Below are 12,521 nucleotides of genomic sequence, written 5' to 3'. Positions count from 1 at the left end.
CGAATGGCCGTCAGCTCCAAAAAATTGATATGGCACTGGCGCTGCTCTGGACTCCAGTGCGCGCTGACTTGAAGTTCTCGGAGCACTGCTCCCCAGCCTTCCAAAGAGGCATCCGTGGTCATGATCAGGGGGGATGGTGAAATCCTGAATGTCAGACCTTCTGCGATATTGTCTTTCACTAGCCACCACTCGCATGCCTTTCTCATTACTGGCGTCACCAACACCTTGTCGTTGAAGGATCCCTCTGCTTGGACCATTGCTTGTCTAGCTCTTCCTGCAGAGGACGCATTCGCAGCCTGCAATGCGGTATTAATGGTATGCAGGATGACATCGACCAGAGCAGGGACTTGTATTGTCAGACTGAAAGGCATTTCTTGTTGAGCACCTGGCGAGCCGAGACGATCAACTTTTGTTGACGCTCCTCCGAAGGACGAGCTGTGCTTTGTGTCGTGTCCAAAATGGCCCCAAGGAACCTTGTGGATCTGGAAGGCTGTAGAACTGACTTGTGTTCGTTTAGCTGAAGGCCCAGGTGACTGAACAACTGAATGCAAGTCGAAACAGCTTGAGATGTTTCCTTGAGAGATGGAGCCTTGACGAGCCAGTCGTCTAAGTAAGGGAAAACCTCCAGGGATTGTTTTTGTAGAAAAGCTGCTACTGCCGCCAACACTTTGGTGAATACCCGTGGTGCAGACCGAAGGCCAAACGGAAGCACCTTGAATTGGAAATTGCTCTTGCCCACTGTGAAGCGCAGATATTGTCTGTGAGCTGGGTGTATCGGTATGTGGAAATACGAATCTTCTAAATCCAGAGACGCCAAATAGTCGCCTGGGTTCAAAAGAGGAAGAATATCTTGGAGTGACCATCCTGAAAGAGAGTTTGATGAGATAAGTGTTGAGCTCTCGTAGGTCTAGTATGGGGCGCCAAGTCTCTGCCGTCTTCCGAACCAGGAAGAACCTGGAAAAAACCAACCTCTGCCCCTCAGAGAGCGGTACCGGTTCTATTGCCCCCTTGATGAACAATTGGTGGGCTTCGAGGTGGAGCAGTCACAGATGTTTTGTGCGGTTGACGCCCGGAGCTCTTGTTGGAGGAAGATCTTGGAATTCCAACGTATGGCCACTCTGAACGATATTCAGGACCCACTGGTCCGATGTTATACACTTCCAGCTGTTCAGACAAAAGGATATCCTGCCCCCCACTGATGTGACTGGGAGGGGAGGAACAGTAGGTAGAGCCAGGAGGCCACTATTGCCTCTTGGCATTGTCGCGTCCCTGACGGTTCTGACGCCCTCGCGGAGGTTGGCGAGAGAAAGACACCGATTGACCCTGCTGTTGATTCGAATATTGAGACTTATAAGACTGCGAGGAATATCTCTGCTGTGTGTTGCCTCTATAAGAAGAGAAAACACTGCCTCGAGCATCTCAAAATGGGACCTTACGATAGTTCAGTGATCCCAATGACTTCGCCGTGTCCGTATCCTTCTTTATACTTTGCAGGGCATCATCAACATGCTTACCAAAGAGCATCTCCCCATCAAATGGGAGGTCCAGGATTTTATTTTGGACCTCCTGACGAAACCAGGTGGCTCTCAACCAGCCCTGCCGACGTAGCACTGCTGACCCTGCTAAGGCACGAAAAGCCGTGGAAGCTATATCCATAGCACAGTCGATAACTTCGGAGGATGATTTTTCTCCCTCCATCAGGACTCTCCTGACCTCTTCCCTCGCGGAGTCTGGCAGTTGTTCCACAAATGGCTCCATGTCACACAACATCTGGCGATCGTATCTGCCTAGAATGGCGAGAGCATTTGCTGCTCGAACAAGCAAGCTGGCCATGGAAAAAAAGCTCTTTCCAACGTCATCCAGGCGCCTACCGTCCTTGTCCGGAGGCGTAGACAAAGGTGTTGATGGGTTTTTGGATTTGCTTTGAGCGGCCTGTGAGATCACCGAATCAGGCTTCTACTGCCCAAGAAGACAAGCTGGACTGCCCTCCAGAGCCTTATATTTCTTTTCCAGCCTGGGAAGAACCGGAATAACAGTGGCTGGATTTTGCATGATTTTTATCCCTTCCTCCCACACATGCTCAATTATGGGAATGGATTTGACTGATTTTCTGTATTGTTTTTTGAAGTCATACAGGAAACATTCAGACTGTTCCCTCTTAATTGGTAGTCCAAACCTCTTTGGCGCTCTCTCCATGAGGTTATGGAACCCCCCTACATCGACTGGAGGGGAAATGGAGGTATCTCGACCAGTGGCATCTGGATCCTGTAGTCCACTGTCACCTTGATCCAAGTCTGGGTCCTGCAATGGATCAGTCAATGGATCCACCTGTACTTCATCATCCGAAGAGGTATCCTGCTGAACAGTATTGGCGGGCTCGGGATCCGATGTCCGGGAAAGGGTCGTCGGTATGACCACTGGTGGCGTGAGAGGCACCACTTGCGAAGGAGGCAGTACGACAACTGGTTGCGCTTGCGGCAACACCTGAGGTGGAGGTTGTGCAGACTGCATTGAAGGTTCCGAAGGAAACCTGGTTCTATAGTCCTGCAGCATCATCTGTAGATCAGAGACTAGAGAGGCCGGCATGGCCACCATGTCCTGTCCTAAACCTGGTTGACGTCGCTCCTGAGTAACATAGTGATGCACCTGTTGGTCATATGTATGCTCATAATAATTCTCCGTGTCAGTCTCTTGCAATTTCACATTTAAATCTGAGGGACTGTAGGCATCCCCATAATGGCCTCCATCTTCCTCCTCCTCATCCGACTCGTCATCCAGAAGCATTGTCGGTGGAAGACGTCATTTCAGGTGTAATTTTCAGCTTCTGCAGAGGAAATTGCAGTTTTTGGCCCGTCGACGGTATCGTCGATGGAATCGTCGACAGCACAGTGGACCTCGTCGACGAAGTCTTGGTCGTCGTCGACGAAGTCTTGGTCGTCGTTGACGAACTCGTCATCACCATCAGTGTCGACGTCGTCGACAGAACTTTTCCGGAGATCATCATCATCGTCGACGAACCGGGTACCTTAAACGACGACGAAGCCGTCGACGTCGAAACCGCTACCGACGACGATCCAGTCGACTGAGCCAAGAAAACAGCGGGAATTTTCATAGAAGCAATCGTCGTCGAGGTACCTGATGTTTTTGTCGTCGACGGACGCTGTTTTCTCTCAGGCACTGTCCCTGGTTTGACTGTAGAGGATTTTACCAGTCTTTTCCTTTTTGGATGGAGGAGAAGTGGTAGAAACCTCCTTTTTGTCCTTAGTGGCTGTAACCAATCCAGCAGCCTGTCCCTGTCTCTCCTTTTCACTTCCGTGAGGAGATTTAAGGGGACTAGCCCTCTCAGACCTGTCAGAGATCTTATGAGGGGCCTTGATAGGGGCCTCGGCTGAAGGAGGAGACATACTCCTCTTCTTGGATCTGTGAGAGGAAGCCAGAGATGTTGAATCCTCTTCATCTGATGAGAGTACCTCCTTAAGAGTCTTCATTTTCTGAAGCCAGGTCAAAAGCCGGCCCTCTGTCCTGAAGAGTCTTTGTGAAGAAGGTTCTACAAATCTTGCAGTCAGTGGCCTTGTGGTACGGGTATAAGCAATAGATACAGCTTTCATGCTTATCTTCTACAAAAAGTCACTTTTTTCCACAAGACGCACAGGACCTGAATAAGGCCTTCTTCTCTGTCAGATGTGTCTTGAAAGTAGTAGAAAAGTTGAAGAAATAACTAGTAAGAATGAGAAAACTGAGCAGAGTTCAGTGGAGACTCCCTAGCACAACGTGCGGTAGAAAAATCTGAGGCTCTGAGCTCTCTCAGGAAGGTTCTATGGGGTGAGGCTGTTCTGATTGGTCCTGACAAAAGTTTGGTCTCTTTTACACAAAGAGGGTGATAGGATACAAAATGAGATGAGGCCTAGGCCTATTTTTTCTCTTTTGTTTCTATGGTTGTGATACTACCGAGGCTCCCGACTTCCCCCCCGACGCGGCCGGGGGTTCGGGCGGAACCGCGCGCATCGCGGCCTGCTCCATACCCGCCGGTCCCTGGGCAGAACGCGCCGCCGGAGATCGACGCCTTCCTCACAGCCATGAGAGAAATAACTTTTGACCCTGAACAAGACCTCCTCATGGGTCTGGATGTAGAGAGCCTCTACACGAGCCTCCCCCACAAAGAAACTCTCGAGATCATAGAGGAGGTTCTCTTCAGCATACCATGGAAGTACCACACACCTAGACAAGTGGTACTGGAATGCATTTCCCTGACACTCAAAAGAAACTATTTCCAATACGAAGATACATATTACTTACAGAGGCACGGCATGAGTATGGTGAGCACATGTGCCCCTAGTCTAGCCGGACTATATGTACACCACCTCGAGTCGACCAAGATCCTCAGTGATCACAACCCCTTTAAAAACCACGTAGTAACGTGGAAGAGGTACATCGATGATGTACTGGTCATCTGGAGGGGCAATCAGGATTCGGTCAACCAGTTTATGTCATGGCTAAATCAACAGGATCAATTCCTCAAGTTTACTCACACTGTTTCGAAAGAGAACCTCGTGTTTTTAGATCTAAATATCTATCCAGTAGATGGGGGACTTGCGACCAGTACCCATTTCAAACCCACGGCAAAAAACAGTCTGCTATTGTTTGAGAGCTTCCACCCGCGCCACCTCCGGGAGAACTTACCCTACGGGCAGTTCTTGAGGCTACGACGCAATTGTAGTAACATTGATGATTTTAAGTCCCAAGCAGGGGACTTAGAACAAAAACTACTGAATAGGAACTACCCCAGTACAATTGTGAAGAAATGTAAAAAGAGAGCCCGTAATAACAACCGTGAAGCCCTACTTGAGGAAACAGTGAAAAAAGAAACGGAGAAGAGACCAATCTGTGTAACAACATATAACACCAACTCCAACCGCATTACCAAGATTGTAAATAAACACTGGAGCATCCTAGACTGTGGTAAACTTGACCTCCCTAAACCAATGTTCTCGCACAGACGAGGCAAAAATCTAAAAGATCTGTTGGTCCACACTAGACCTAAAAATGTAGGGCCTGTTGCACCTACCAGACTTACGTCAGTCGGAGGCCACCATCCATGTGGCACTTGTATATCCTGTCAGTACACGCGGAAAAGCCAAACCATTACATTCTCCAACCAAACAAAATGGGAACAACGCCTGTTTACTAACTGTAATAGTCGCAACGTTGTCTATTTAATCACCTGCCCATGTGGTAAGGAGTATGTAGGAATGACCAGCAGACCAGTAAAGATTCGAATGGGGGAACATCGCAGCAATATACGCTGCAAAAAAACTACCACGAAAATGTCTACCCATTACCTGACCATGGGACACAGCATCCATGACCTTAAATGGACAGTCATCGAAGCCTTCAACAGTGATAAAAACCTTTTAATAAAGGAACAACGCTGGGTGTACCGGCTGGGCACTCATCACACAGGCCTTAATGATGACATACCCTGGTCCCAACTTAACTAATAACTGAACCACATGAGCAGTGACTGGACCATCTCCTGATAACACATCCAGCTAGTGTTTTCATGGTTAATGTCTCCTGTATCACTATTTAAAAACGTCAGCATTACTTAATAACCCCACCCCTCCCAATCCCATCCCAAAAGAACTATCTGCTGTCCTTCTTTGGACACAATCTGCCCATCTGGACACTTTTACCTGTCCCTGTTCACATGAGTCAGGGACTTTTTTCCACTTTTTTTCCATTATTTTTTCCATTACACTGTCTGCCGGTCGGGTCGCCTACCGCGCATGCGCGGTGACGGAACCCTTTCATCGCGCATGCGCGATCGGCGTTTTCGACTGCGCATGCCCGCTACCTAACAGCATCGGCTTTACCGGAGCCGCAACTGTTCCTTTCCCCACTAGATCCGCTATCATTTTATGAACGAGCGTGGAGAATGAACATAGTTATCCGCCATAATTCGGATGCCTTAGCCACAATTTGACTAGTTAAAAATGGCCACCGCGCTTACCGTCCTGACCAACTCGTGTTTATTACCACACGTGTTCCCATCTAGTGAACCATTAACCAATCTAGCAGAGCAATTAACCCAATCAGTTTCACTATATAAGCCCCCGCCCTAGCTTCCTCTCTCATAATCACGGAAGCCACGGACAGAGGAGGAAGCACCACGAGGCGTAGGGTTTAGTAAGTACGGCATAGCCGGTTAAAAGACAAGCATCAGTCCTTTATGCTTTTTCTCCCCACCACGAAGCAGCCATTGCAAATCAACAGGTTTTTTCTTCCCTTTTTGTTCCTTCTCCCCGTTTGTTTTCCAAAACTTGCAGCTGGACCCAACATTACCCGTCTGTCCTGTTTTGGCTCATGGGGCATTACACCCCTCCTTGCAAAGTATGTATCTACCAACCTGTACATACCTTATCTAAATGTACCGTTGTAGTGTGTGATTGACTGTGTGTATTCTTCAGTTGAGGTCACGTATATGACAATATTTGGCCAATAATTCAACGCTGAATTCTGTACTTTTCTCAGGGCATCCAGCAACATCTGTATGTGTTTTATGTGTTAGTCCTTTTTCACCTTCTTTCACAGGTACCTTAGAGCGAAGCGCTTTGGGATACGCGCACTTGTAACTCCTGGTTCTTGTTTTTTCAGGCATACAACCAAGTATACTAGCATTAGCAAGGGCAGTGTATTTACATAAAATATATGTCCAATACACATTGATAAAATAGTACTTTACATTGTAGGATATACACACACACTGTGGAACAACATTTAGTGAGTGACAGAGGGATCTGACCCCGGTCCTGACGAAGGGGCATGGCGCCCCGAAACATGTTGACCCGCACAGGAAAGTGAGCCCACTAACTAGCTTAACCTTTCCGACATCACCCATTTTTTTAATAATACCAGCCAGTGCCCATTAAAAAATGTTTTTCTTTCCACTAGGCCAGGTATTTTTTAACATCACTTATCACCCCCGACCCTACTGACACTCACTCCCATAGCACCCACATTAAAAAGGTGCTCCAGCGTAGTCGCTTGTTACAGCACTGCCCCGTCCGGCAGCCGGGCGGGAAGACCCCGATGATGAAGCATGACACCAAGGGCCCTTTTGGTGTGTGAGGGGTATCTTAACACATCTTGTGTATTCCAACAACAACAGGATACACACTAACCTTCTCGGAGGTGGACCTTTTTGATTACTAGCATTAGTCATATGCCTTTAAGTTACATTTGGAACCAAGTCACCCAAGACGGACATCGTCTAGGTCTATTACCAATATCTGCTTCTTACGGGCAAAAGCACAGCTTAAATCCTGTGGTTTTAGGATATATCATTGTACTATGTCAGAAAAAGAAGTTTGGAAGTCAATAAATCTCTGACAAAGTTTGGAGCAGAGGTTCAGATCTGCCTTCAAGGATGCAGAAAAACTGCAAAACTGACATAAGCACACAAGGATGGCGCCTATGTGTCTCTATGTCATTACTCCCAAAGCTGGGATGAAGCCCGATGAATTCACCTACCAGCAAGGGGTAGCGATTACAGAAATTTTGCAGATCCTGTCTGGTGCCTGGGAGGATTGAAAAGGTGAGGAGTATGCACTTAAGACATGTACAAAAGAAATGACGGCCCTAAAGTAAGTGAAAACCTCGGATTAAGGGAAAAGACCTAGTCTTAGCTCTGGCAAATCCTCAAAACTAAACCAGGATGACAAATCTCATCTACAATAAAAAGATTGTAGCATTTATTGTGAAGAAGAAACTCACCTGCTAAATTTAACTCTGTCAGTGAGTTGCGGGTCGAGGATCCAACAGCAGTCAGCAGGTTGACAGACTGGTCGGTTAGGTGGTTGCAATGACTAACGTCCAACCTTGAAAGGACAGGCATGTGTCTGATGATGAGCCTCAGTGTGGCATCAGTTAGGTCAAGGCCAGCCAGGCGAAAGTCTATCATGTTCCTGAGCTTGCTGCGATTGTCATGCCCTGTAAAGAAGTGCAGGAGAAATTAAGCGAACTTTCAAAAAATGCATTAATAACAAAATGGCTACCTGGCACAATGCTTTTATTTATTCTTTGCACAAATCTAATTTCCTCTCACAAAGCTTAGTGAAAGGCCAAGAGCTCAATTTTGCCTGTATCAGCTTGCATTTGATATTCATTAACAATGAATATCTCTAAGTTCCTTTGGAATAAAATGGTCTGTTAAAATGCCCTTCATTTTATCCAGACAAACTATCAATGGATTTCTGAGTTCATGAACCGGAAAACTTAATTGAACAGTCAGCATGGGCCCTGCACTGCCCCTTTATAGAAACCCAAGAGCTCTACTACTCAAGATTACTCTGCAGACATATAAAGGGCAACTGATTTTCTGATGCGTTCTCCTCATCTGCTTTTTAAGGACAGAAAATTTGTTTATAAATAGGAAGGTCCGGGTCAGTTAACTTTTATTACTTTGTCTGAGGAATTGAGGTGAGTCTTAGTGTGGTTGTTGTAGGAAGCTGGCTCTGTATATACTATACCAAAGTGAGGTATAGTGTGCACAGAGTCCACCCCCCCAAACATACCACCCAGGCAGCATCCAATGTCTACAGACCATCTGACTCTGCTTCAACAGGAAGTTCTAGCGCTTCTACAAAAGAATGCTATTCAATTAGTTCCTTTAGAAGAACAGGGAACAGGAGTCTACTCCCTGTACTTTCTAATCCCCAAGAAAGACGGGACACTACGACCAATTCTCGATCTCAGGCCCCTCAAGGACGTGTATCGTCCACAGTAAATCCCCCATGTGAGACGGTTGGCGTCTCACACGGGGGATTTACTGTGGACGATACACGTCCTTGAGAACAAGCCGGTTTGGCAGCTTATTAAGGCCTGCCAAACTCCCAAGAAATACTCAATTTCTGCAATTTATCCAGGAACCTTACAATTATATTGTCTCAATATATTCTAATAGATTTGGAACCTCACCCAACGTCAATTGGTTTTCACGGCGCCTAGTCTTGCACAAATTATCGTGCAACTCTCTGGATCCTGATTGACAGTTTACTTTCTGTTCATCGGTATTATTGACTGAGCCATATACTGCCTGCCTGGCCTGGACTAGTACACTACTGACTGTGCAAAACTTTTTTTGACTCTGCCCTGACGAAGCTCCCAAGGTGGGGAGCAAAACGCGTTGGCTGTCCCGTGCACCTTAAAACAAAAAGATTAATAAAAAGAAGAATATATTTTCACAACATTGTGTTTCTGCGAATTACTTTATAACTGGTGCTGCCTCCAAGTCTTTCCAAATCTCTTGAATGGAGTTCTGTCCATGAGGTGTAGGCCGTACGGCGCCGATAGGCCCAATGGCCCGCGGCGACGCACACGGAATGTAGCTGTTGGTGTCGAAAGTAGTCTATTCGATGTCGATATTGTTTGCATAACGTTTTTAAAAAAAAATCTTTATTGAATTCAAAGAACAAGAAAACAGAGAAACAAAACAAAAACAAGGCATTACGATACAAATGTGTCACCACGTTGCCCGGGGGAGGGGTAGGGGGTACAGACGCAAATCAAACATCAGAGCATACAGTGATATTGGGGCGGGGGGGGGGGGGGGGGGGGGGGGGGTTGGGAAGGAGACCAGAAGCAAACAAAATATCTAAATTCCTGCGGAGGAAACATCAGGTTGGGAGGAAGACAGGTCGGTATTAAGTTCCGGAAAGGGGGGAGTACATATATCGCCACGGTATGTGTTCCATTGAGTCCAAATTTTCCCCCATTTGCGGGGCTTGCCACGGGAAACAAACAGTCTTTCCTCTAAACATGCACCAGTCCATGTTTTGTTGCCACACCAGAACTGTCGGTGGCCTCTGAGTGCCCCATAGCTGGGCAATGTCCCTCTTGGCAATCATGTTACCCAAGGTCACCCATCGAAGCTGCGCCTGGTTATAGTAATTCGGCTCCCAGACATTCAGCAAACATCTCCGCGCTTCAGGCATTAACTGCACACCCGTGACCTCACTCATAACAGCATGCACGCAAGTCCAGTAGCGTAGCACAGCAGGACATTCCCAAATAATATGGAGAAACGTGCCCACCATACCACAGCCACGCCTGCACAATCCATCCGCCGAGAACCCCATGCGTACCAGACGTGGACCAGTCACATACACCCTATGTAGAATTTTGAGCTGGACAGACCGGAGGCGCGCCGGGATAGCCACCTCCTTCGGGGAAGAGATCGCAGCCTGCCAGTCTTCGTCATCGAGTTCTAGAGCATCACTAGTCCATAACTCTTGAAGGTTATCCAGTAGGTCAATCCTGGTATTAATGAACTTTTTATATATGAGCGAGATTGTGCTATCAGGGACATGCCCATCCAGTATCCGATCTTCAAGCGGGGATGCCTCCGGAACGTCCGAACCCAGGGGAAAAACAGACGGGACCGCATGCCGAATTTGCGCATACCGTAAGGATTCCCTATCATTCAGGTCGTACTCAACTTTCATTTCCTCAAACGTCTTGACTCTACCCTTGATCCACACATCATCGACCCTGCTGATTCCAATCATGTCCCAACTATTAAAACCCTTCGACTGCCAGAGGGAGCCAAGCTTATCCGAAGCATAAAGCGGAGTAGCACGGGTTGGCTTGTCGGCCCATCCCGTGGCCGCTGTAGCTCGATACCACACCTGTACTGCTGTTTTAGTGGGGCCCGTAAGAGATCCGCCGGCAGATTTTGCGTATAGAGCCCTGTTGTAGTCTCCACCACGTAGCAGCCATTTATCCATCTCAAAGGCCGGGTTCGGCGAGGGAGCGTAAGTGCCACGGTTGATGGCCCCCAGCTGAGAGGCCCAATAGTAGCGACGGATGTCCGGGAGCGCGATGCCCCCATCGCACCAAGGGAGCGTCAGCTTCGAAAGGGCGATACGAGAACGGCCTTCTCATATCAATTGTCGCTGTAGACTTTCAATCTCCCGAAAGTAACCGGCTGGTACAATGTCAAGCGTGTTTTGAAGCGCATAAAGAAATCGGGGGAGCGACATCATCTTAAACAACGCCGCTCGTCCCAGATGAGAGAGAGAGGGAGCCTACCCCACGCTATAACATCAGCACGGAGGCGCTGGAGAGGGGGCAGCAAATTGCGCTCATATCGAAGCACAGGGTCCAAGGTGATAAAGATTCCCAGGTACTTGAATACCTCCAGCGCCACCGAGATAGGACAGCCACGTGGCATGAGAGGAGCCTCACCGGAGAGGACATAAATGCAAGACTTTGACCAGTTGATGACAAGACCGGAGTTTTTACAGAAAGAAGTCAAAACGTCGAAAAGGACGATCAACGACTTCCGAGGCGACGTAAGGTACAAGAGTATATCGTCTGCGTACAGAGATATACGATCCTCAAACTCCGGAGTCCATCTAATGCCCCTCAAAGATGGCTCCCATCTCAACCAAGCCGCCAGCGGCTCCAAAGCGAGGGCAAACAAGAGTGGGGACAAAGGGCAGCCCTGACGCGTTCCCCTACCGAGAGCAAAGGAGGTCGAGACACGCCCATTCACCACCACTTGGGCTAAAGGGTCAGTGTAGAGCAATTTCACCCAGTTAATAAAAGTGAGTCCGAAACCGAATTTAGAGAGAACCGCCCAAAGATAAGGCCACTCAAGCGTATCAAACGCCATGGTGGCGTCCAAAGACGCCAAGATGGCCGGTTCACGCAAAATTTCCGCTCGCGCAAGGACTCCATGCAGGCGCCAAAGGTTAAGTGCCGTATTGCGGTGTGGTATAAATCCGGACTGGTCCGGGTGAACCAGATCGCTTATGACAGATACCAAACGATTGGCGAGCACTTTGGCCAGGATCTTCGGTTCAGCATTTATCAGAGAAATGGGCCTGAAGGAGTCGCAACGGTCACGTGGCTTACCTTCCTTATGAATAACCACTATGGAGGCCAATCTCTGGTCAGGAGGAAGGGAGCCCGTCTCCAGTGATTCTAAAAACATCGACCGTAGATACGGTGCCATCACATCCGGACGGAGCTTGTAAAGCTCAATGGGGAGCCCATTAGGGCCCGAGGCCTTCCCCGAGCGAATCGAGCAGATGGCGATCGCGATTTCATCAATTGTAGGCGGAGCCTCCAGCAGATCCCTCTCAGGGTCGGACAAGCATGGCAGCGAGATATCGCGTAGAAGCAAGTGGGAGTCCTGCTCAGGTCTATCGGACACAGGGGAGTACACTACCCGAAAATAATCAGCGAAACATGCAACAATTTCAGCAGGGTCCGTGATACTCACATCATTCACATCAACAATAACAGGGACCACCCGACTCGCACATTCCCTCCTATCCAACCAAGCAAGCAATTTCCCAGCCTTATCTCCCACATCATACAAACGTCCCTGCTGTTCCCGACCCATCTCTTTCGCAGCGTCAGTCACCAGCGCTCTATATTCAAGTTGTTTCAGACCCAAAAGGTGCAGCACGACGGAACTGATCTGGCTGTGCATGGATAAGTCATGGCTGACTTTG

General features: G+C 48.2%; 1 protein-coding gene across 2 annotated transcripts in view; it reads right to left on the bottom strand.

Moving 5' to 3' along the window:
* Positions 1–12,521, bottom strand: part of KDM2A (lysine demethylase 2A) — a 789,087-nt gene that overhangs the window by 45,624 nt on the left and 730,942 nt on the right. For both annotated transcript variants that reach the window (XM_078657462.1, XM_078657547.1), the window contains one exon: positions 7,774–7,989. In XM_078657462.1, coding sequence (XP_078513588.1) covers positions 7,774–7,989 — 216 coding nt within the window. The remainder of the gene's footprint in view (positions 1–7,773; positions 7,990–12,521) is intronic.

This window comes from Lissotriton helveticus, chromosome 1_1, assembly GCF_964261635.1.
Source record: "Lissotriton helveticus chromosome 1_1, aLisHel1.1, whole genome shotgun sequence".
NCBI classification, from domain to species: Eukaryota; Metazoa; Chordata; class Amphibia; order Caudata; family Salamandridae; genus Lissotriton; species Lissotriton helveticus.
This window is presented reverse-complemented; position numbering and strand designations above follow the sequence as displayed.